The sequence below is a fragment of the Monodelphis domestica genome, chromosome 3 (genome assembly GCF_027887165.1).
Source record: "Monodelphis domestica isolate mMonDom1 chromosome 3, mMonDom1.pri, whole genome shotgun sequence".
NCBI lineage: Eukaryota > Metazoa > Chordata > Mammalia > Didelphimorphia > Didelphidae > Monodelphis > Monodelphis domestica.
In genome coordinates this window covers 349,682,704-349,708,994 of record NC_077229.1, presented here as the reverse complement: position 1 = coordinate 349,708,994, position 26,291 = coordinate 349,682,704, and the positions used below count along the sequence as shown (strand labels likewise).

The 26,291-nt window shown below is 36.5% G+C and overlaps 2 protein-coding genes across 10 annotated transcripts in view; one reads left to right on the top strand and one right to left on the bottom strand.

Moving 5' to 3' along the window:
* The window catches only part of DROSHA (drosha ribonuclease III), a 123,746-nt gene extending 120,855 nt beyond the window's left edge, over positions 1 to 2,891 (bottom strand). For 4 of the 9 annotated variants that reach the window (XM_016431432.2, XM_016431431.2, XM_056824257.1 and 1 more), the window contains exons 1-2: positions 2,677 to 2,891; positions 2,261 to 2,319 (exon numbers count right to left, since the gene is read on the bottom strand). The gene's annotated coding sequence lies outside the window, so the exon portion shown is untranslated. The remainder of the gene's footprint in view (positions 1 to 2,260; positions 2,320 to 2,676) is intronic. The other 5 variants (XR_008917777.1, XM_016431430.2, XM_056824254.1 and 2 more) reach the window with 2 other exon arrangements.
* Positions 2,892 to 3,086: 195 nt separating this feature from the next.
* C3H5orf22 (chromosome 3 C5orf22 homolog) lies at positions 3,087 to 23,153 on the top strand. The gene is made up of 9 exons (XM_001375507.4): positions 3,087 to 3,281; positions 5,375 to 5,520; positions 7,901 to 8,050; positions 10,580 to 11,033; positions 12,760 to 12,822; positions 13,074 to 13,195; positions 18,180 to 18,246; positions 19,242 to 19,381; positions 20,301 to 23,153. Exons 1-9 carry the CDS (start codon positions 3,201 to 3,203, stop codon positions 20,431 to 20,433), a joined length of 1,356 nt encoding a protein of 451 aa, XP_001375544.1. The 5' UTR covers positions 3,087 to 3,200; the 3' UTR covers positions 20,434 to 23,153.
* The last annotated feature ends 3,138 nt before the right edge of the window (positions 23,154 to 26,291 follow it).

The window sequence follows — 26,291 nt, the reverse complement described above, 5'->3', positions numbered from 1 at the left end:
TTGGGTCTATCATATTCATATACTGCACTTAGCTCTCACCATCACTCCTTGGTTTCCCCAAAGCCTAAGATTTAATACCCACTGCTCCCAAAGATTCAAAGTATCTGGGGAAAAAAATTTAAGCTTTAAAATTTTAAGCATGAGAAGAAGGGCCATAATTAATCATCACGTTTCTACACAGGAGGCACTAAATAAAATACTTTTTTTTTTGGACTACCTAAGACAGTGCCCTATTTTTACAGATGAGGAAACGGAAAACAAAGGTCACAAAAGTAAATGCTTTTTTTCCACGTATGTCCAGAGCTTACCCCTGTATGTTTTTATTACTTGCTTATCTATGAACAAAGTGCTACATGTTTCTCCATAAACATAGTATTATAAGCCATTTTCACATGCTCATCTTTGGGCACAGTATTTATAGTATAAAAAATACTGGATTTATAATTAGAAGACCATGGTTTGAGTATATCTCTGCCAATGGCTACGCATGTAACTTTGGCAAAAATTCTTAAGAGCTTCAGTTTCTTCATTTATAAAATGGGGTTAATGATATTTATTCTTCCTATCTCACAAAGTTAGCACAAGAGAAGTATTTTATATACTAGTATTCCTTAAAAAGAATTCAGTGAGCACCTATGTACCAATCAATGTCCTAGACTAGATAAAAATTAATATAAAAAATGCAAGGTAAATTTAGCAGGAAAGCACTAGCAGCAGAGATAAGGACAGACATAATTTAAATGGCCCTTGAGTTGAGTCTTGAAAAATAACATATTCTTATAGAGTAACAGCCAGAGATAAGGAGAGTCTATTCTAGGCATTGGGACCCAGGTAAAACCCAGGCAAGAGAGGATTTCATATATTATGGGCAAATTTGGCTAAATTATAGTATATGTGAAAGGGAGTAACATAATAAAACTAGTTATGAAACATTCTATAATGCAAATAGAATTTTTATTTTATTTTTGAAGTAACAAAGGGTCACTGAAATTTTATTCAGTAAAGGAATGATCAGCTCTACACTTTAGGAAAATCATTTGATGTTTGGAAAAACATCATAAGGCCCAGAAAGAGGATAGGGGTAAACAACACAGGATTTGACAACTGATGGGGTATACAGAATAAATGAGTGAGGAGTCAGTCAAGAATGACACCATGGGGGACAGCTGGGTAGATCAGTGGATTGAGAGCAAGGCCCAGAGGTGGAAGATCCTAGGTTCAAATCTGGCCTAAGACAATTCCCCGCTGTGTGACCCTGGACAAGTCACTTAACCCCCATTGCCTAGACCTTACCACTCTTCTGCCTTGGAGCCAATACATGGTATTGACTCCAAGACCAAACGTATGGATTTAAAAAAAAAAATGACACCATGGCTGTGAGCCTGAGTTAACTGGAAGGATAGTAGTATCAACAGAAATAGAGAGGTCAACAAGTATTTACTAAGTGTAATGTGCCAAGCAATAAGGATCCAAATACAAAGAAAGAATCAGTATCTACTCTGGAGGAGTTTATATTCTAATAGGATGAGTTCAGTTTGAGTCATGTTGATTTTGAGGGCATTCTGTTTAAAATGTCAACTAGGCAGTTTGGTTAATATAGGAAGGAAGATCGGGAGAGAGACTAAATATGTGGCTATACTGTATATAGAATCATAAATAATGAGAAATTGTTACATGAGGGAAAAAGCCTTTACAGTAATTTTCTTTGGTATTTAGCTTTCTGCCTTGTCTATCAGGAAAGAGAGGCTGAACACATAATAATACTAAGCTTAGGACAATGCTGTGCATAAGGATATAATAATTATATAGCATTTAGTTACTTCATTTCATTCCCACCACACCTGAAAAGGTTAAGAGCTATCATTCCAATTTTATTGATGAGGAAACTGAAGCTGAGTGAGGTCATATGATTTGCCCAGCTACTATGTATTTAAGAAGGGATTTGAATCCAGGTCTTTCTGATTCCAACACTTCCATCTCCTATACTTTTGGGATCACTAAATTAAACTTCCAAAGGCATAATAAACTAATTCTTGTCTGCAAAATCTAACAAAATTAAAAGACTTACTATGCTAGAGAATGGAGGAAATTACCTGCCCTCAACCGCCAGAAAAGTAAGCCTTCTGGAAAGCAGGCCCAGCTCTTCAGCAAGACCCCTTATATAAGGTTAACGCTAATGGGGAAATCATTAATGTAAAATGCATGCATGCAACAGCAACAAAAATCTGACTGCTTTCCAAGGATCAACCAAGCTACGTACAGAGAGGCTCATCACCAGCAGGCTGTCCAGTGGGTGATGAATTCTTTGCCCATGGCAACCTAAGAATCAAAGAAAAGAAATCTGAAATTCACTCCTCTCAAATCTCCCCTCCCAGCCCTTCTTTCTCTCCTCCCTCCTCCCCCCAAACCCGCGCCGCTATTTAAGCAAAGCACAGGTTACTTTCTAACTCAAGTCTCTACATAGGTACAGGCACGTCGCAGGATTCCGAGCCGGAGGGATCTTCAGGATCGCTTAGGCCGGGAGAGGACAGAGGATTGCTCAAGGCCCCACCGTGGTGAGGGGCGAGCCTGGACCCCATCCCGCCCAAGCATTTCCCCAACCCCGCCTCCGGGAAACGGCAGTTTCCAAAGGGTCAGACTCGCAAACAGGCTCCGTCCAAAGGCCTTGCTTCTTACCTGCAGAGAGCCCCCGGGGGAGCTGGGCGGCTGAGGGGAAAGCCCGAGCACCGCGAACGCGACCACCGCCACTAGAGGGGGAAAACAGGGAGGAGCCTGGTGGGGCAGAGGCTGCGGCAGGCAAATCAGCACCTCCGGAACAGGAAACCAGGGAGTAAAGGGCAGGACTGCGGTTCGCGAGGCAGCCATGCGGTAGGCGCATGCGCTCCAAATTCTTTCCGAAATTGGGAAAGGCTCAGACACATCAGGAAGAGAGAAGTTGGGAAAGTCCAATCAGCTCTGTGCATCCCTCATGGGGCGGAGCGATTTGGGCTAGATTTGCCCTCCTTTCCTTCTTCCACATCCGGGTGAAAACTAATATTTCCGCTTACTTTTTTCTTGCTCCTCAAGAGCTTGGGGTGCTTGGTTTTCTCTTCTCTTTTTCTCCCGATTGCTCCTTTTTCACCTTCTCCCATGGAACGTTCGCAAGCCTGAGGTTCCATCTTGGAACTGTGGAGGCCTCGGAGTTCTAAGCACGAATAAAAATGACTCACTCCCCTAACGAGCGGCCTCCCCTCAGAGTCTACCCCAAATTACCCGTGTGGATAGTGGAGGATCACCAGGAGGTAAGAGTGCGGCTCCGGCGTGTTAGGTAGGGCCAGGAGTGGGACAGCCTAAACCGCAACTCCGACCCTGTGACCCCGGACTCAGTAAACTCTAGAGCTGCCTGTCACCCTCAGGATCAAATACAAGATGTTCTGTTGGGTGTTCAAAACTCTTCTTGCGCTCGTTCTTTTTTCTCTGCCGTCCTGTTTCCCGCCACACGCGCGTCCGCAATCATAGGGACACTAGTCTCCAGGCTGCTCTGAGAACGGAACAGGACGGACTCCGCTCCGAGCATTTCTCTGGCTGTCTCCAAGTCTCCAGGGCTCTTGCTCCTCCCTGGCTACCTTTGAGGCCCAGCTGAAATCGCGCCCTTTACCGAAAGCTTTCCCCAGCTCCTTTTAATAACCGGGTCTTCCTTCTCTTAATGAGTTAGCCTATACGTAACTTGCTTTGTTGATATTTATTTGCATGTTGTATCTCCCACTGGATCTTAAGCTTCTTTGTGTCCTTTGTGTTTCTGTATCCTCAACCTTTAGCATGGTCCCTGACATGGAGTGGGGGCTTAAGAAATGTTGATTGATTTAGGGGTTGTGCACATTAGTTTTGTTTGAGATTTGTTGGAATTAGAAGTTAAGGCCTTCGTGGTAATGAATAGATTCCTGCCTTAGAGTCAGGAATGAATCAAAACATTTATTAATGTCTACTCTGCACTAGGTACTTCTTAAATGCTTCAAATTAAAAGAAAGGCTAAACACAATCAAGGAGCTTTCAGTCTGAGGGGGAATTATCATTGAAACAATTAAGAATAAGCAAAATATGGACATGGTTATAACAGTATTGTCCTGAAGGAAGTTAAATAGGTAATGCCAATAATTACCAGTAACCCAGAGGTATAGGTCAAAATTGCAAGTTTTATTTCCTCAGAGTGAGACACACTATCAGAAATTGATGAACTATATCAAGGGGAGGCTGTGTTCCTCGGTTTAGTATATAAGGAAGGAATGTGTCCTTTTTAGCAGTCATTGCAATCAGTCGGTAAATATTTAATAAGTATTTGGAATCCAATCGTCCACAGTATTATTAAAGACTGAAGAGAGGAGTAGGAAAATGAGAATTGTGAAAAGGCTGTTAAATTTGGTAACTAAGAGATCATTAGTAACTTTGGATAAAGTAGTTTCCTTAGAATGATATGATCAAAAGCCAACTTGTAAAGGTTTAGGATGTGAGAAAGTGGAGACATCCATTGTAGATGGCCCTTTCATTCCCTGTAGATGAAAGAAAAAATATAGGTTCCCTTCTTAGTATTCAGATCTTGATCTTAGGTTGAGTGGAGCAATGAGTAGGACTATGGTATTGAACTTTTTAAAACTGTGATTCATAGGGGGCAGCTGGGTAGCTCAGTGGATTGAGAACCAGGCCTAGAGATGGGAGGTCCTAGGTTCAAATCCTCAGCCACTTCCTAGCTGTGTGACCCTGGGCAAGTCACTTGACCCCCATTGCCTAGCCCTTACCACTCTTCTGCCTTGGAGCCAATACATAGTATTGGCTCCAAGACAGAAGGTAAGGGTTAAAAAAACAAAAAAAAAACTGTGATTCATTTACTCATTTAAAAAATAACTATTAAAGAATTTGTTTTGTTTTACTAGACACTTCAAATGGTAGTCACTACACTAAGTCTGGAACTAATACTTTTAGGAAGCCTTGGCCTTAAGCCTTCAGGGGTCTATATATCCTTGAGGGACATTGGGAGGGAAGAAGAATCAGGTAGTAAAATGTACCATTCTATGTACAGAATTAATAGAATCTTCTAACTAAAAAGGGCCCTAGAGAGCTATCATTTCTACACCTTCATTTTATAAATGAGACAGATCCCAAAGAAGTTGAAGATTCTCTTAGATCATAACAGTAAGTTGCTTACAGAGACAGGACTGGAATACAAGGGCACTGACTTAGAAATAGCCATTTGTACATCATCAGCAATAAGTAATATTACTCCCATTTAAAATTTAGTTCTTTGTGCTGTTAAGCTTTTCTTAGTCTGTAGTAATATGCTTTTATCATACTATTGTCAGAACTCATTCAGTGTGTTGATTTTTCCATTGGTCTCTTACAGGTTTTGCCTTTTATATACCGAGCTATTGGCTCAAAACATCTTCCTGCCAGTAATATAATTTTTGTTCATTTTGATTCTCATCCCGACCTCCTTATTCCTGTGAATATGCCAGCAGATACTGTGTTTGACAAGGAAGCTCTCTTTGGGTAATGTATATTCAATATGCATCATTTCCCATATTATGACCAGTTTAATGCATAATTCTTACAAGTGATCCCTAGTTTCTGAGTTACACCGAAATCTCAGTATATTAATATTTCACTGGATGGGTGAGCTTAAGCATAATGATACTTCCCCCTTGTTACATCTATTCCTTCTGATCCTCTCTTCCATTTTCTTTAAAGATCCCACACAAAGAATTATCTGATATACTTTGGTTCTTCTTTGGGTTCTTTGTATATGTCTGTGCTTCTAGTGGAACACTGTCCATCTGCTATCCTCTCTCTTTCCACTGGAGCACTCACTTTCTTTTCTGATCATGCATTTCCTGAGTTTCCTTATATCACTGGGGTCAAACTCAAATAGAAACAAATCACTATCAACACATATTTACTTAGAAAACAACAAATTAGCATATTTTCTCTTGTATTTGTTGTTACTATATAGAAATGCTATTGGTTTTTATGTATTTATTTTGTATTCTACTTTCTCTGAGCTCTATTGTCTCTGTTTCTTTGGTCTGTGAGATTGTCTAAGGAAACCATTGTGTTATTTGCAAATAGGCATTATTTTTGTCTCTTTAACTATGCTTATGCTTTTAGTTTCTTTCTCTTTACATTACTGCTAGGGTTAGCATTTGTAGGGTTATGTCACTTAACAGTAGAGGAGGCATTCTTCCTTTATTAAGAAAATTTCTAGTGTTAACTTTTGGTCAAATACACATTTATATGTTTTAAATGTGGTCTCCTTTTATGCTCTGTTTCATCTACTAATAAGAATCAAGTTGTTTATAATTTTTTTTGTCTAGATCTGTGATTTTATTGGTATTTTGAATTCTTAGTAAGTGAACCCTTCCCCTCAAGTCTCCCTGCAAATGCATAGAGATCTCTACTCCCTGCTTATATTATTAGAAAGATTCCTGAGTGACTGAAAGATTAAATGATTTTCCTAAATCTGTTTTAGAGGCACTTGAATTCAGTTCTTCCTGACTCAGGTGTCTGCCTTTTATCCTCTGAGACACATTTAACATTTTAAAATAATTTAAATGTTGATTGTTTTCCTAATGTTGCATTATCTTGGCATCTGATTTAAGTCAAACTTCATTTTGCTGAGGTTTTATTTTTTTTCTATAACTATAGATTTCCTTTTATTTTAACTTTTACAAAAGCCCACGGATTCCCCCCAGCCTTCACTGTGTCCCCCCCCCTCTCCTCCCCTGGCCCCTTTCTGGTGTGGCATTTAAAAGAGTGGTTGGTATAAACTGTTACAGATAAAAGAGTGGTTGGCTTAAGCTGTGACCGCAGAAATATGGGTTCAAGACAGTGTCTTAATTTTAATCAAAATATAAAGTGGTCACTAGGGAAAAATTCCCAAATATGAAATATACCCAAGTCAGCTGGGTTTTATAGAGATTTTAATTAATACAAATGAGGAATTAATGAAAGGGAGAGAGAGAGGGTAAGAGGAAATAATGAGAAAAAGAGATAGGCCATCCTGGGCCAGTTTAGGCTTTTAAGCCTTAAGAGAGAGATCAGTCAGTCTTCTATCCACTCACCACAAGATTTGTCCCAAGCAAGATTCTAGTGTTCAGCTTCAGCTAGCTCAATCAAGTTCAGGCATCAAGCCCTTCAAGGCAGCTTTTGGCCAACTGAATGAAATTCCTTAGCCCTTTCTGAGATCCTTTTTAAAGCTAATTTTCTCCTATGTCACCTCCCCTAAGTTCTTACATCTACCAATCACTTTGGAAAACGAGTAGACGTTTTTCCAAAGGACAGACCATTCTTAATTCACACCTGAGTAGACTAAAACCTCTGAGTAAGTTCTCACCTCTTTGCCACTTGCAATTTTACAAGTTGCCTGACCTTTATAGGTACTTAGCACCCTTTTGTAGTAGATCTAAAAATAGGCACAGCTTAAGAGCTTTTGCCTTACTAAGTATGGGTTAAATATTTTTCATTGTTCATCAAGGAGTTTACAACTTTATCTTCCCCTAAGGCATGCTTAAGTATGGGTGAAGTAGAGGTCTCACATTCCTGATCAAGTACCTTCATTGTTTAAAATTGGGAATAGTCTTAACCAAATGTTCTAAGGTAGAGTCTGAGAATTTTTAACATTCACAAGTCTGAGAGATTTTAAGATTCACACTGGTGAGATATTGATCCTTGGGAAAATACTGTAATTCTTTCTTTCATTTTTTTCTATAGCATTTTTATAGTTTGGAATTTTTAAATCAAGAAAATATTGATGCAAATATGTATTTCTATAGTTCCAGCATATCACTATGTAAATGTTAATATGTAAGCCAATGAGTTTTAAATGAAATTTTTTAAATTTATAACTTAAATGTTTCTTTCATTCCTTTTCTAGGGAATTGAGTATTGAGAACTGGATTATGCCTGTAGTCTATGCAGGTCATTTTTCTCATGTAATATGGCTCCATCCATCATGGGCTCAGCAAATCAAGGAGGGCAAACATGGTTTTTTAGTGGGCAAAGACACCTCTACTACAACTATCAGGTAACATGTGATCCTTTCCCTAGGTATGAGAAGGGTTAAATGTTTCTTATGTCTTTTAATTATAGCTAAATAGGATAATGACTCACATCTCTGAAACCCTTTGTAAGGCTTTAGAAAGTGCCCTCCTCCCCAAATACCCTGGGTTTAAATACCCCTTTCTCAGATGAGAAAACTGGATCTTAGGTAAGTACAGTATCTTGTCCTGAGCCAAACAACTAGTGATTGTCACATCTGGTATTTGAATTCAGGTTTCTTCTTATGGATTCAATCTCTCTACTACAAATGCACTTATTAAATTCATACATGCACATAGCATCTTTATATTTTGCCCTTAAATTTAAATCTTTTGAAGTATAACTTTCTGCTAAAATAGAATTCTTAATTCTAATCTTAGTTCATCCATTGATTGATTTCATGGCAGGCAGTGTCCCTTTAGCCATTTAATTAAATAATGCAAAACCTATTATAATGTAACATATACTTTTAAACCCTTTTTTTCCCTATTTCATTTCCTTTTAAAATGTTTTCTCACTTTATCTCAGTGGAAACTCATTTTTATCTAATGTTCTTTACTTTTAAAAGTTTCGTCTTACTCCAAAAGGTAGTACAAATATCCCCATTTTATATATGAGGAAATTGAGACTTAGTGGATTTAAATGTCAGGAGTCAAGTTTTCTGACTCATTTCATCATTTCTCCTTCTCAAATATTTCTTATTGCTGGTTTTTAATTTCTGTGTAGGTTTTGGTAAATTCTTGCTTTCAGGATAACAAAAATTGAAAAAGGATGCATGTTGCTGTTTTTTCCCATTCTGTTACTGCAAACTGTTTTGTCATCAATAATTGAGTGAACAAATAAGCTGTTTTAGGCAAAATTAGATCCTTCTATCATAGGTCAATTTAATGAACAAATGTATTTTTTTTTTACTTGTTTTTAATTTCTAGCCATTTTTATCCAGTTACTAACATTATTACATCAAATTTTCTGTATCAGGATCACATTTTTAGAGCTATGGTGGCCCTTCAAGATCATTAATTATAAACAATTTAAAAGTCTAAAGTACTTAAATCACATTTCAATCACATCATTTATTATACATGATTAGTTTTCATTCTGTACACTAATACAACAAACTTCACTGTATATCTTATATTGCTTGTGTAATAGTTTTGGAATATCAGAACATTTATGACAGTATTAGGGCTAAATAAAACACTTTAAGCTATCAAAAAACAACAAAATATAAAAATGTACTGAAAGTGTTTTTATGTACATAATAAAATTGTTTCTTTTCAAGTTGTATGTAGGACTATTTGTCCAACTAATATGGACCTAAAAGCCAAAAATTTTAGTCTTGAGTATAATGAGCAAGTTACTTTTCTAAGCCCCAAGCAATTCTCTAATTCTATAAATTATCGACAACTTGTATTCTGCTTTCTTAGAATGAATTAATGAAAATTAATGAACTAATGAAACCATAGCTCCTTGATGTATTGACAAGATTTTCCACTCCTTAAAAAAATTAAACTACATATACAACAAAAGCTGGGGGAGGAGGTTTGTAATTGAATTGTTAACTATTTTATAAAATCACCAGATCTGCTAACTAAAATGTATCTCAGAGATTGCTCTGCCCAAGTACTTCCTCTTGCAAATGAAAAAGCTGTATTTTCTTTGTTGATCCTGAAGGCAAAATGTATGTGAGGTATATTCAGTGAAATGTGGTTAAATTAATTAAAAGAACATGAATTTCACACATAGGATGTTAACAATAGAAGAGAACTCAAGATCTCATCTAATCCATAGACTGCATGAATAGTAAATTTCTGTTCTAGAATTTGAGTCCTAATCATCTCTCTCTAACTCTTGTCTTTGTGTTATATTGGGCCACTTTTTCAAGTTATAAGTGAGAGTGGTTCAGTTGTATTTTAAAATAGTCTCCTTTAGAACATGTAAGAATATGCTAGTATAGTTTTCAGTTAGCTTGGAAATTTTTTATTTCCTACTTAGACTGTAAAAGATGCTTTTTTAAAAATAGCTTATTTAGGTAAGATAAACATTTGTGATCTTTTTCAATTTAATTTTTTTTAATCAAGCTATTCTGTATGAAAAGGAAAGTTTGGTCATTAAAAGACCTAATTTAAAGTACTTCTAAAAAGGAGAGAGAAAAAAGTAAATGACAATATTTTAGTTGGTTGAGAATTGCTTTGGGGAAGCATCTGGTTATACTGATTGTAATTAGTCAATGCTCATATTGCTTTTTAAATCTTAAGAACATGCTGATATTTCAAAGGGAAGATACCAACCATGTTCATTTGATTCAATAAGGTAACTTTCTATGTTAAATATTATCAAGGTAAATATTGTGTTAATTTAAAGAAAATCCATTCTCAGTTTTTAAAAAATTGGGAACTATATTTTATTTAAAGGTATTTCTTTACAAGTTAGCTTTTTTATATTTTTTGATGCCTCCTGTTCCTACACTACACACTGAAATTTTAGAATATTTTCACATTTTTCTATGATTCAGGGTTACAAGTACAGATCATTACTTCTTAAGTGATGGTCTTTATGTCTCTGAAGATCTACTGGAGAACCCAAAACCTTTAGAGTTGGATGTAATTCTGGTAAATCCTTCCCAGCTGGTCAATAGTCAAGAAGAAAATGGAACAGTGTCTTCTGCTAAAAAACTGAAGCTAGCTGCAGAAGAATCACAGAGCACTACATTGACAAACTGTTTCTCTTCAGAAGGATTTTGTTCAAATCCTAAAGCAGAAGAGATGGAAAAAGATACAGAATCACAGTTGACTCCCCAAACTTGCACAGAGCCAGCAATTTCAAGCTATTCTGAAGCCCAGGACTTCCATACAAGGACCAGTGCTAGGGAGATCCTCCAAATTCTGAAGAAAGGAGATGCCTTTGTTTTAGATGTTGACTTGGATTTTTTTTCAGTCAAGAATCCTTTCAAGGAAATGTTCTCTCAGGTAAATTATACTAGTTTGGCTGACTAATGATATACAAGATGTGGGCTAAAAAATAGGTTTGCAATTTTCAAATATTCTCTTTCTCCTCATCAAGATACCTCTTAGGCTTGTGTGTCATTGTTCCTAACTAAACTAACTCTAGGAGAGACTAGCAACATAGAAAGGCATGTCATAGCAACATAGAAAGTCAGATCATGGAAGCAAGGCAATGTGAGTTCTAGTTAATACTAAGATGCAAGAATTGAGACATAACTGCATTTATGACATGACAACAATGACACTGTTTAATCAGTTGGCTAATGTTCCATGCCTCTTATATTTGTAGGCACCTACATGGAAGAAGTATTAACCTTTAAAGTGAGTGAAGCCACTAAGTTTAATGAGTTCTTTTAAAAAGACCACATTATATCATTTCGAACCAAAAATATTGAAAAATATCAATGCTCCATTTTTTGCCTTTATGCCATGAATATATATGTATATAGAAAGAAATTGTAAGTCAATTAGTTGACATGCTCCCATGTAACATTAAAGATCACTAAGATTTTATAATGTAGGCTGTATTCAGTGTTTATCTAATATCCATCATTCCTGATTTTCCCCTTCTTGCTATAGAGCACAGTGCATCATGCCCTCTGGAACTACAAAAAGGAGAAAATTTTCTATCTACAGTTCTCCCCATTTCTCTGCTGGAACCAGACGTATGTTGTGTTCAAGTGGAGAATCATTCATCTGGAGCCAATGGCCTCTGTGACCAGTAGCTATCAGAAATTACTAAGTAGCAATCAGAATTCCTTAGAAAGCTGTCATAGTGGAGAGTTCTTGGACATGGGTTCCAAGGCCCTTTCTGCTGCCCATATTCCCAGGTGGGATTATGGTGCCACATATACTTTCCTGTGTAAATGCTGCTGCCTAGCAACTATTACACATGAGCACATAGTGGGAGGGCTTTTTCTCCCAGAAAGTCTTGCATAAAACTGCATTAGACTTTACCCCTTGTGTATACAGGAGCTCTCTGACTGAAATACATCCTATATCTCTGGCCTTTTTCTTCTAAGATTTCCCTATATATTCTCAGAAGTTTGGCCTGGTGTCAGGAAAATGTCTATATGATGAATTAGATATATTTTGTCTAAAATACTTGTATTATAAAATTTATTAACAGTTTAAAATACTTAAATTAGGAGATTTTATTGTATGCTTCAGAGTAATATAGAATAATAATTATTCTATAGGCTTCAAGGAGTGTTTGTACCTAACTAATTTACATTCATTGTTATATAATAATCATTTCTAAAGAGTCCCTGAAAAGACTTAGACAATTTAGACTAAAAATCTGAAGACCACTTTTCATCTGACTTTTTCAAAATAACCTTTTATTATTTATTTGTTTGTTTGTTTTTTAGACCTTACCTTCCACCTTAGAATTAACACTGTGCTTTAGTTCCAAGGCAGAAGAGTGGTATCAGTTAGACAATGGGGGTTAAATGACTTGTCCAGTGTCCCATAGCTAGGAAGTGTCTGAGGCTAGATTTGAACCAAGAACCTCCCATCTCTAAGCTTGCCTCTCAATCCACCCAGCTACCCACCCACCCAGAATAACCTTTAAAGAGTCATCAAATAAGTTTTTCTTAGAGATACAACCTCTACATATTTTGCATTTTAATATGTATCTTTGGAGGTATTAAAAAAATTTTTTTCCCTGGATGTTTGTTTTGTCTTCTAGGAGGAATATAAGCTCTTACAAGAACTATACAGTTTTAAAAAGCCAGATACAGACTTGACAGAGGTATGCCAATATCGTTGGGTGTGGTGGGGTTTAAAGCTTAGGATGCTGTGATATGAATGATTGGCAACTTATTAAGGTAATGACCTTCAAGGGGTTACCCACAGTCTTTTGTTATTAAACAAATCAGACTCATGATGGAGTTAGGAACCCTTTCCCCTTTTTTCCTCTCTTGTGGAGCTGAAGTTTTCATTGTAATGAGACTTTCTTTGAATTCTGAAATCATATACAGTATTTATACTCCATTCTTAAAGGAAGGTTTGGTAGACTGTGTCGAAGGTCGAGTTCATCAGCTAGAAGACTTAGAAGCTGCTTTTGCAGATCTGTGTGATGGTGATGATGAAGAAACAGTACAGAGATGGGCTTCAAATCCTGGGTAAGAAGGTTTGGGGGGTGTTCTTTTTGCTTCTGGCATCTTCTTAAGAATTTTTTTCCATATTGCTTATATTTGTAGTGCATTATCCTGGTTTAAAAAATTTAAACTTATAATTACATTTAAAGGCAATCTCTTTTTACAGCTGGAAAAACATTGTTTCTTGCTGAGGGAACTGTATCTTGAAAACTAAGAATAGATCAAGTAACTTTCATTCCACTTTAACTCTTCTCTATAGTTAAGCAGGGCCTCCCTAGGAATTCTGTGCTGACAAAACCCTCACTACTCAAGCGTCTTGTTAAGTCCATAGATAGAAAAAGGAAACATTCTGAAATGTGTAGTTGGCATAAGAGAATTCCCATCTCTGTTCATAGCAGCACTGTTTCAAGCAAACATCACAGAAACACTGGGTATTTTTCTTTAAGCTACTTTCTTAGAAGAAAACTCAAAGTATAAAAAAATCACTGCCTTTCTTACATTGATAATTTAATTATAGCTCTGTCACTTGCATCAGCATCTTTAGTATATATTCTGTGTTTCTCAGTTCGCTGAGAAATATATTCTTTCCTGTTTTGTGAAAATAAGTAAAGGGATCCCCAAGATGTTGATTACAACAGATTTGTTTGAGCGCTAAGTTCTTAACCTCTCTGATGCAGTTGTCATGTATATTATTTCTCTTAGTATGTATCCCTTTACACACACTTGTACACTCTCAGGTTTAGAAGGTGAGGAGAGTGTCACCCTGAGCTTAGCCCATAGCTAAGCATCTTCTCAACTTCCCTGGCCATTCAGGCAAAGAGCTGATAGAAGAGGCCTAGATGATTCAGAACTCTAAGCACAAAAAGGAATAATAAAGTGGAGGAATTCCATGTGAACTGGAACAACCTCCAGGAAGTGATGCAGAGCGAAAGGAGCAGAACCAGGAAAACATTATACACAGAGACTGATACATTGTGGTACAATCGAAGGTGATGGACTTCTCCATTAGTATCAATGCAATTACCCTGAACAATCTGCAGGGATCTAAAAAAAAATACTACCCACAAGCAGAGGATAAACTGTGGGAGTAAAAACACCACAGAAAAGCAACTGCTTGACTACAGGGTTGGAGGAGATAAGACTGAGGAGAGACTCTAAATGAACACTATAATGCAAACTCCAACAACAGGGAAATGGGTTCGAGTCAAGAACACATGTGATAACCAGTGGAATCATGCGTCGGCTATGGGAGAGGGAAAGGTCGGGGGGGGGGGGGGAGGGGAGGAAAAGAAAACGATCTTTGTTTCCAGTGAATAATGTATGAAAACGACCAAATAAAATAATATTTTAAAAAAAAGGAAATGACAAAAAAAGAACTCTAAGCACAATGGACACAAAGGCCCTATGAGCCAGCATGACAAAGGAAGAGAGTAGGTGGGGCACCTACTACATTAGTTTCTATGTTTGAAATTTGGAGGAAGGATTAGTTTAGGAGGGCTCTCAATATAGATTTGATTGCCATCTGCACAAAGCTGGTTCAGTAGTAGACCCATGGAACCTTGATGATGTCTCCCAAGAGGGTAAGATATCCACACTTAATGGGGTTGGAAGAAATTGATGATTTGAGGATTTGGAGAGATAGAAAGAAAAATAAGAGCATGTGGGGTTATATTAGCTGAGGAAAAGGAAACTGAAGGATGGTGAGGATGGTCTGCAGTAGCTGAGAAATGGTCAGTAAAGTTGCAGAGTAAGAGAAGGACTTTTGTAGCAATTAGGAGATTGTAATTAATATTGGTAAGAGTGTCAGTTCAGTGGTGGGATTCAGAGCCACATTAGGGATTGAGAAATGAATAGAAGATGAATAAGAGGATAATGCAGATGTAACTGGCTTTTTCTAGAACTTTGGCTATGAATGGGAAAAGATTGATAGGAGAGTGTCATGAAGAGAAGTATGGGCAAGTAAGGCATTTTATAGGTAGCAAAGAAGGAGTCAGTAGATGAGAAAGACTGAATAAAAGATTTGGGTAAGAGGATATAAGATCCAAGTCACCAGAAAAAGAGGGGAGTTTGAGGTTCCTTTTTGAATGTAATAAACTCTTGGGATTTAAATTAACAAAGTTACTTCTTTACATTTGTAGATGAAGGTGGTTCAGTTGCCATAACAGATTGAAATAAATGCATCTTTTGCTTTTTAAATTCAAAAGCATAATTTCTGTTAAGCATTTATATATATTAAACTAATGATCTCATGTTTGTATTTACTAAACCTTTAGTTGCTAGTTTATTTGGAAGATGGGGGATAAGTCTAACTTTTCTTCAGCATAGCACAACTGAGAAGAATTGTGAACTTAGAATCCCAAAACCAGGTTAGACTACAAATAGATTTATTATCCAGGCACTCTTAGGTGAGCCATTTATTCTTTGGGCTTCATTTTCCTTTGCTACAGAACTTTGAGTTTGAACTAAATGAGCCTTTCCATCTCTAAATCCCGTGATCCTGTAAAATCTACATCCATATCCATTAAGTTGATCTTAATGGAACAGCCAAGTGAATAATATTTTGTCATACAGTTTTTCCAGATGAGTTAAAGTGTTCTGTACTGTCATGGTCACATCACATTTCAAAAATATTTTTCTGTTCTAGATGCCATGTTATAGAGAAACAAAACATTTCTAAGCTGGAAATTTTTCCAGAGAGCAACCAGGATGTGAAAATCCTTGAATTCACATCTTTTGATGATCCAGCTGAAGAAACTATGGGTGTTTTAGCCTGGATTGAAGGAGACATAAAAATTGACTTCAGGCATTTGAAAGTCTGTCCCATTGGTTAGGGCTTGGACTTTTCTGAGTTGAGGACAGAGAACATATGTAGGAATAAAGGACAGAAATTGCAGAGACACAAAATTAGATTTGATGGAAGAAAATAATTGGTTGCTTAGAACTATCCAGAAGTGGAATAATCTGCCTCTAGAGGCAATGGATTCCTTTCCCTGCTTGAGTACCAGTCTTTTTCAGGTATGAATGGGACCATATGTCATCTAAAGACTCTTTTAACTGTTAAGATTCTGTGATTCTCTATATTCTGGATGCAGAAATTGGAAGTATAAAGACAATTAAAAATCATGATGTGAATTGGAAGTACCTTGTAGGAAATTTCCAAGTATATTGTTCCTAGATTGAGTAAAAAGGAGTGGAGTCTTTACCACTATTATTGCCATACTCTTGGTTTGCTTTTAAGAGGGTGGTATGGGTGATGAAATAAATTTCCATCTATATTAAATTAAGTGATTGGATTTTTCATTATTCCCTTTTGCAAATTTTTTTATTTAAAACACTATCTCCATTTTAAGAGGAAAATTTTGGGGGTTTCACTGGATGTAGATTTTAAATCAGGGGATGGGGGGGGCTTTCAGTGTTTATTTTTCATTTTATACTTGTGGATAAAAATAATTTTTAAAAGTACAGTGGATGGGGGCAGCTGGGTGGCTCAGCAGATTGAGAGCCAGGCCTAGAGTCAGGGGGTTCTGGGTTCAAACTTGGCCTCAGATGCTTGCTAGCTGTGTGACCTGGGCAAGTCACTTAACCCCTATTGCCTAGCTCTGCCAGAAGCAAATTTCTCTCTCCAGTGTCACTTTTTATGTCATCTTCCAGTGACCTAGAGGTCAAATACCACTGAGTGAATTCAGGTATAGAAAACCTCAAGAGAGAATTAAAGAGCAAAGGAACCAATGAAACAGGAAACTGATTCCACAAGTACTGGCTCCTTGGGCAGCCCAAGCAAATTAAGAAACTATGATTGGTTCCTGAGATGTGACAATTGAGAGTTAGTAGATGGAGGAGAAAGCTTATAAATTCAGACCAGGAAGTAGTCTTGGTCTCTGGTGTACACATGGAGGAGCAGAAGGGACCCTTGCTGGTTTGTAGCTACGGGCCCGTTATGGCAGCCAATCAATTAGAAAGCTAAGCCTCTTTCTACCTTCTGACTTTTCCTTCTTTTTACTACTAATACTACTACTTTTGATTTAATAAAGTTATTAAGTTATTACCAGCCTTATAGTTTTAAATATTACAATCCTTACCATTCTTCTGCCTAAGAATCAATATACACAGTATTGATTCTAAGAAGGTAAGAGTTTTTAAAAAAAAGTATGTTGGAGTGTAAAAATTCGATTTAGTTTCTAGTAATAAAAGTATTATATTTTATGAGGTTTATTAAAGATTATTAGAAATCAAGGATACAAAATAATAAACCACGTGCTTAGGGCTGATTAGCCCGTTCAAAACCCCTGAGCTTAGCTTACTCACTACATCCTTGCAATCACTGAGTAGAGAGGAAGAGAGAGCTCTTGGGAGGCAGAGAGCCCATTAAATACTAATTTGTGATCTTGCCCAGGAGACTCAGGTGAGATTATAGGGAATTCTGGGAAGTACCAAGGACTTCTGGGGATTGAAGTCTGGGGTTCACATCTCCATTTTCACAGGAGAAGGCAGTGCAGTAGCTTAGTGAACTGAAAGCCAAGCTCAGAGATGGGAGGTTCTGGGTTCAAATTTGGCCTTATAGAATTTCTAGTTATGTGACTCAGGGCAAGTAACCCATTGCCTAACATTTAGAACCAATAAAAGTATTTATTGATCTAAGATAGCAGGTTAAGTACTTTGGAATTTTAGGGGGAAAAAAAATATAACTCCTCACTTTTCTATATATTCTATATAGTCTTAAGATATTTAATAGAAAACAAATTCTTATGTCTAAACATTATGAAATGATATTAACAATGATTATTAATTAATATTATTAATTATATTTTAATATATTAATGTTATATTATATTAACATATGATAAATGTATGTTTGTAATATAATTAATAATTAATAATGATAGAAACAAATCTAATTTAAATTTTTAAGTAGAATTTATTCTTTTTCCTACTGGTGTGTTTGGTATTATTTATTTCTGAGGGTGTTTTGAGCTTGGGTTTAGTGTTTTTTTTTTTTTTTTTTTTACAGAATGGGCTCCCTAATTCCACTTGTTCAGAGTTTGAAAAACCGGACAGAAACTCCAGACTATGAGATGGTAAATATTTTCAACTGAGAAATATAAATTATCGAGAAATATAAATTGTCCCTTTATAAAGCATTTTCTGGAGGAAAAAATGTCTCTTAATCAAATAATTCATTGGCTTCTTTGCCTTGGAAGTATGAATGAATAATTGGGAGATAAAATGAATAATAAAGAAATAAGAATTACTGAAAAATAAAAAGAATCTCTTAATTATACCCATTAATCAGGAAAGTTTTTATAATCAACATTGGGATTCATAATTTTTATATGATACAGAAATATAACACATTTGGGTTTGTATATATTCTCAATATCTTGGGTTAGAGCAGCTAGGTGGCTCAGTGGCTAGACTTGAGTTAATTAAGGCCCTTACACCTTAAAGTAGAAATTACTGTACTCAGAATCATACAACTTAATTGAGACTTTAAATATAACATTTTTAGCATTGAGGGATTTATTCTTTATCTTCATGTTCATATATTTAGGTAGTACTGAAGTTTAAGACCTTTTGGTAGAGTGGGTAGAGTGCTGGACGTGGAGTCAAGTAGGCCTGGGTTTCAAAACCTGCCTCATATATTTACTAGCTTTGTGACCCTGAGCAACAAGTCACTTAATCTGTTTCAGTTTTCTCGTCTATAAAATGAGAGTTGAGGTTTCAGTCTATTATCTTAAAAAATGAAAATTGACTATTAACAGAATTCCTATAACCTCTATGCAAACAGTTCTACCTCTCTTCTTCTTTGCAAATGTAGGAGGTGCAAGGTTATGGAACATTGCATCTGCTATTAGACTTGGCAGATGTATTGGTTAGTTTTCCTGAACTGCTTTTTTTTCCTCCCTAGGTTGGAAAGGAAGAGGGAATATTTAGAAATTATTAGAGTATAAATATATTAGAGTATAAAGAGAAAAGTTTTACTGTAACAGTGCTAAAGGGGGGAAAAGGATAAGATGTTTTTCTTCTGCATGAAAAGTTATCTTTTTTAAGGTTTTTTTTTTTTTAATGTTAGGTCCATCAGGCTGGTCTGACCTGTGATTATTCTGAGCTTCCTCACCATATTAGCACAGAACAAGAAATTGAATGTCTCATGCAGTCCCTAAAGTATTTACTGAGAAACTTACCAAAGCCTACTCTGGTGACCATTGCCCGGTAAGATTCCCAAGATAAATTATTTTTTCTTTGTCTAGAGAGCAAATTTTACAGGATTATTATTTATATTATCTATGTACATATTCCCTTTATAGGCTTTTACTGTCTATCAATACCTAATCAGTTTTGGGTAATGATGGAGTATGAATAAGGCTGAGGTAAAGCAACATGCCAGACACCCAAAAGTCAGAAGTCTTTTTCAGCTTTGCAAACAAACTTCCTTCTCAATAATTCCCTTCTTCCTCTCCCTAAAAGGAAAACAAAACAAAAACCTTTATCTGGCTTCAGAGGGCTAGCCTCATTGCCCAACTTCAGTCTTTAATACTCTACTCATTGTGCTCTACAGCAAGAAGGAAGCCTAGGTTACATATAGGAAGAGCAATATCAGAGATGAGGCTGCTTTAGGTGAGATTTTTGTACTTTTCTTCCCGCTTGCTTCTTTAGTCTAAAGCTAAGAAACAGGGTTGTTGTTTTTTTTTTAATTGAGCTATGGAAGGCATTTACTAAGAAGTAACAAGTTGTTATTTCCCAGCCTAGTTTTTTCCTCTTGTTTTCTGACAACTTCACAGACTTTGCCAGTTACTCAGCTTTTTATCTTAAGCTCAACTCATGAACTACACTTAAGAATCACTATTCTAATTATGCTTTTAAAAAAACTTTTCTAGATATAATCAGCAGCATGTTAGAATTAACACAAGTACTCATGTCTCAAAAAAAAATATCCCTACCCTCCTCTCTAGTATATCCCAAGAAGAACTAATTTATTTTTAAGATTCTAACAATGTTTTTTTTTTTAATCATAGTATGTTGAAGTCAGCACAGACAAACCTTTATCACTGTAAAATTCATTTAAATAGCAAAGTTTGTTTTAATCTTATCTCTATACACATATGTAATTTTATTCAAATTTTGGTTATAGGTCAAGTTTGGATGACTACTGTCCCTCTGAGCAAGTTGATACTATTCAAGAAAAGGTCCTTAATGTGCTTCATTCTTTGTATGGAACACTAGATATTCACTTGGAGTATTCAACAAATTCACCCCCAGTTTGAAAGGAAAAAAGGTTCCTATTCCATCTAAAAATGTATCAGCTGTTTCTTCTTAATTCTCCCTTGCAGCATATTTTGTTGTTTTATTTTTAGTAACTTTAAATTGTAATTTTTTTCAATCATCTAATCTCCAGTCAACATCTATCAAAGCTATTGAATATCAAACATGCCAGTTTCTAGAGTTACTATACTTTTTGTCTGTTCTTTTTCTCCTTCTTTCATGTCCCCTCCCAACACAATTCTATTTCTTAGACCAGAGTACAGTGGATCCTGCTTACAAGATTAGAAGGGACCTTAGAAATCATATAATCCAAGTTCCTGATTTTAAAGATGAAATAACTAATTATTGGTCAGCTAGATGGCACAGGTGCATAGAGTGCTGGCCCTGGAGTCAGGGAAGACTTGTCTTCTTCCTGAGTTCGGATATGACCTCAAACATTTATTTAGCTGCTTGACCCTAGTCAAATAACTTAAACCTGTTTGCCTCAGTTTCCTTGTCTGGACAAGAAGCTGAAAAGGAAATGGCAACCCATTCCACTATCTTTACTATGAAAACTCCAAATGAGGTCACCAAGAGTCAGACAAGATAGAAAAACAACTGAACAGCTGCAACAACTAATGTCCAGATAAGTCATTTGTCCAAGAGCACCCAGATAATTGAGCAGGAAAACCAGAAATTAAACCCAGTTCCATTGGTCCTAAATGATTCATTAACCCTCTTTCCACCATCCTGAACCAAATTGCTTCTCTAATTTTAGTTATATTCTTAGCACTTAAAGAGATATCTAATCCTTTACTTTTATATGTTCTTTAATGATACATCATTCTCAGAAAGGTAACTCCCTAGAAGCCTAATCAAATGGTGTTGATTACATGACTCAAATTATAAATCTGCTGTCTCATGTGGTAGGATAGTTTTCATTTAAACTAGACTGAATGAAACTTTGCCTTTCTTTGAAAATGAATTTGAGATGCTATAGGCCCTTATAGATCTTCATTTTGAAAATCAGTTAATGCAAATTAATAGAGTTCTGGCAAGTACTGTGGCACTTTTGAGTATAAATACTAGGAATAGTCATATGGTTTAGTAATCATCAGAAATTTAACAAAGAAGTGTCCTGTCATGAAATGCAACCTAGTGTAACATAAAGGCAATCTTCTTAAAACCTGGTACTCAAGCTTCCACCCTGGAGTCCTTTGGTACTAACTGGTAAAAATTTACTATCAGTGCTGGGTCCTACACCTACCACATTTCAATTCTGTCATTTTCCTGCCTTGCCAACACTTGCATCCCTTCATTTTCTCCTCTTGTTCTGGGAATGGTATCAAATCAACTATTTTCTTTCATTCCTTGAAAGGATGTCTCAGTTGCTCTATGATTCAACTTGCTGTCCTTATGGCTCCCTAGATCACAATACCCTTCCCTGACAAATATTGCCTTGTAATTGTGTTACCTTTTGTTACAATGTTAGCTTAAATAAGAATTGTATTTTTCTCCAGTTTTGTTTTTCCAGTTCTTAGCCCTGTGCCTGGCACATTGTATCAGCTTAACAAATGTGGTTTGGCTTGATTTTTCCCCCCCCTCTATTCAAAGTGCATAGAACTTGTAGTCCAGGCTTTGGTACTGTTGTGATGCTTTTTAGTCATGTAACCATGGGCAAATCACTTACCCTTTATAAGCCTTAGTTTTCTCATGTAAAATCAGTCATTGTACGTTACCATCTTACTGCACTACTCTGGTAGATCTCTAATTTCTCCATCATGCGTCAGAAAACTCATTATTCGGAAAACCTCTCTGATAAGAGATCTTATCAGCCTGGGTACTACAACTCTTCAGTACTCTCTGCTCCTCGGATTGAATTCTGCAGCCATGGAGTCCCAAACCTCCATTTAAGGAGGAAGATCAATTGATAACTTGTCATTTCTGTCCATGGTTGTACTCTGGCTTCACCATGGCCCTGGGTATTCAGTACCTTCTCCCTACCCCACCCCTTCCCTTCAACCTCCTTTTGCATGTTATCTTTGGGGGGGGTGGGGGCGATGTTTGTATACCCAGCACTTAGTACAGTGGCTGGCATATATCAGGCACTTGAATGTTTATAAACTATTGACTCACGGGGTAATTTGAAGATCAAATGAGATTTTATGTATGGCACTTTACAAATCTAAAGGTACTATATAAATTTCAAGTAAAACTTATAGTATTGGTGCTTTTCACATTTTTCACAATCCTTAGGCTGCTACATTTCCTATATTGTATAAGATCTTGTGTGATAGCCTTTCTTGGAAGTAAATAATAAGTTTTAGGGTAAATTACAATTCTCTTACAATTCAGTAGATGGTGCCAGCCACCAAACTACAAATGATGTTCTCCAGCTGCATTCTTTGGTTTTGATTGCATTAATTTCACAATGTAGATACCAGCTTATCCTGCTCACTTTTTCTTTTGAAACCAAAACTGACTTTTCTATTTTAATATATCATGTGCTAAAAAGTTATGGATATTCATAGTTTTAAAGCCAGGGCTAAAGAGGAAATAGAAGGAATCTTATGTTGTCTTGCCTTTTTTTTTCCATTTCTTGAGATCATTATATATAGGAAGTCTGTAAGAAAGAAAAGAATTTAATTGAGATAAATTATTTTTATGTATCAATGAGGATATGCTTTTAGAATTTAAAAAAAACTTTTAAACTATAGGACTAATAAATTATCTTGGAACTTCATTGTTTCAAATTGATTTAATGAGTTTTTTAATTATTCATCCCATTTACTATTTTCCACATAAAACACTAATGTCAGAATAAAGAAGTATCTTGGGTTATGATGCTTATGAATCTCTGGAAATCATAAACACTTGACATCCTGAATGGTAACTGCTCTAGTTGAGGCTAGTTGGAATAGTCACACTTCATTAGGCTATTCCTCCATTTCTCACTTAGGAAAGGGTGTGCAAGTCTCTCTTTTGTTTTTACTCTTCCAAATTTATTTCAAAACAAAGTGACCCCACCCCCAATCACTGTTCACCTATTTTTAGTTCCTTCACTTAAAAAAAACCAGCATTTAAGATAGTACTTGGTACACGTGTGCTTATTAAATGTTTATTAAAATGAGAAAATGATTGGCATAGCATTTTCCTTTGTAGAGGAGTACCTGCAAAGAGTAAAAGAAATAGCTTTTGACAGTTGAACTAGACCAATTTAATATTCTTTTCAAATTAACATTTTGCATTTTTTAAGAGGAAACTGCCCTTCCCCATATAAATTAGGTACAAAAATAAAATTTTGAACTTTGAAGCCACTCTTTAAAGATTTGACCAACATTCTCAGGCATATAGCATTTCCTCTATTGATGCATAATTTATATATCTTTGACTATATGTCTTCTCATCTTCCCTGTTTAACATTTTCTGCTATGTATGTGTACTATAGACTACCCTAGCCCTCACCAATTGGAAAGCCAGATAGGTGAAATTTAACCGATTCCAGGAATCTTTAATACCTTTAAAGGGTTTGGGGATATATAGGCTATCTGCAAGGCTCTAACACCACCAGTAATCTTCCCTTTGTTAAATTTAAATTAATGTCCAATAACCCCAAGTATTATATTTTATGAAGCTTATTATTAAACACTTGAAATAGAAGAAACAAAAGTATAAAGCATAAGTAAAACCACGTGGCTAAAATTCTCCTGCCAGGCTCTCACCCAACCTCCACTCTCGCCTTCCTGGGAGCAGAGAGAGGGAAGAGCTACACCCACAACTTTATCTTCAAAGCATAAGCATTTAGTGAGAACAAAAATGGGAGGTTGAGAAAGGGAGTTCTGGGGAGCAAATTCTAATTACACACCTTAATTGTAGGGGGTGGGTCCACCTACACTCCCATTCCATATAGCCACTTAAATTTGGATTAGCTTTTATACAAATATTTACCTCAAAAGTTATCATTGCAAATATATAAATTTGTTAGGCAAGTTGTCTTCAGACACTGTGATCCCAAGCAAGTCACTTAACTTTGTCTTAATTTCCTCATTTATAAAAGGGCTAGAGAAGGCAATAGTAAACCACTCCAGTATTTTTGCAAAGAAAAACCCCAAATGGAGTCACAAAGAGTTAGACACAACTGAAACAACTCAACCATTCAAACTTAATCCACCACAGATGTGGGAGGCAAAATGTTCTCCAAATCCCCTGTATGAACCTTATCAGTCTCGGGGAAAAGGAAAAGAATTAAATTCATTAAATTAAACTCGGTTCCCATAGAGTACATGTCCAAGTAAAAACCTTACCTCAATTTCAAATCCCAGACATCCTGGCTACTCAAGGTTTCTATACTAGGCACCTAAAACTGAGGATAAAAAGCCCAGCATAGGAACAAATCCAGGTCCATTTCTTGGAGTTAGCATAAAAGAGAGAAGGGAAGAAAAGTTATTCCCCTTTCTTATTTATTTGTTCAGCTTATAGCATTCATCCTTTGAGTGAACTGGGCCCTTTACTTTCTGGACATGGTCAATAAAAGCACAGAACAAAGAATTCAGCCTTACTAGTTTTTTATTTGCAGATAACCAGTAAAAGGAAACTTCTCTCCCCCACCCCCCATGTAGGAGGGGACTCAAAAGCCTCTCTATGTTAGGTAATTGATATGACTCAATTGGGAAATGGTTAGAGATCAGACAAGATGGTGGAGTATGAAATGCTCAAAGCCCTCCAACCAACCACCAAATTACCACAGGAGAACCAAAATTCCTAAAAAACATACTGGAGCAGCAAAACTTAACAGAAGAAGGGGTAAAGTAATGTTTCCACTCAAAACAATATGGAGGAACAGCAAAGATGACGTATCTCACTGGGATACAAGGCAAGAACACCAAATGAGCCTCAGAACTTGGACAAAAAAAAAAGAGTAAACATCAGGGGAATGAGCCCAGCCATTCAGTCCAACATTAGCAGGATAAGAGTGAAAACCAACACAATATTGAACAAGAGGCCCTGCATGGTCCTGCCAGAACAAGCCAGGTGAGAACAATGGTGAGAATTCAGCCCCACAAGGTCCAGCTTTGGAAGAATTGGAAAGAAACCAACTCTGATCAGTTGAACTGAACAGCTGATTCACACAGCATGCCAACTGGTCTGCCTCAGCATTGTCCTCAGTCATGTTAGATTTAAAATTGTTGTGGTTGTAAACTGTGGCAGTTAAAAGAGTTGGAGACATAAACTGTAGTGAGTAAAATAGTGGAAGATAAAAATTGTGATAGATATAAGAGTGGGTGAGTAAATTTGACCGCAGAAAATGTTTCACTACAGTGTCTTGTTTTTAAATCAATATATAAGGTGGTAGCCAGGGAAATATTCCCAATTATTCAATATACCCAAGTCAACTGGGTTTTATAGAGATTTTAATTAATAATACAATAAGTAATTAAAGGAAAGAGAGAAAAAGGAAATAAGTTTGAAGGGCCTTAAGCCAACATGGCCTAGACCTGAGTCTTAAGAGAGAGAGATCAGTCAGTCAGTCTTTTATCACTCACCACAAGGTCTGTCTAAGCAAGGATTCTAGTGACAGCAGGCCAGCTCCATCTCAACTGACTTCACCAGAGAGAGTTCCAGCCAGAATCCTCCTCAAAGAGCCTTCCAGCCAGAGAGACTGTTCCAAAGGGCCTCTCTCCAGAGCCTCCAGAGGGACAGAGTCCCCTCAGAGGAGCTCCAGCGAGACCTCCTTAGAGATTGTCCTCCAAGAGCTTCCCTTCTCTAGAGCCTCTCTCAAGAGATTCTTCCCAAGCGATCCTCATAAGACCTTTCTCCAAAAGGATTCCCTTCTCAAGAGATTCTGCTTTTTCTTATATAGGGGTTTTTCTCCTATGTCACC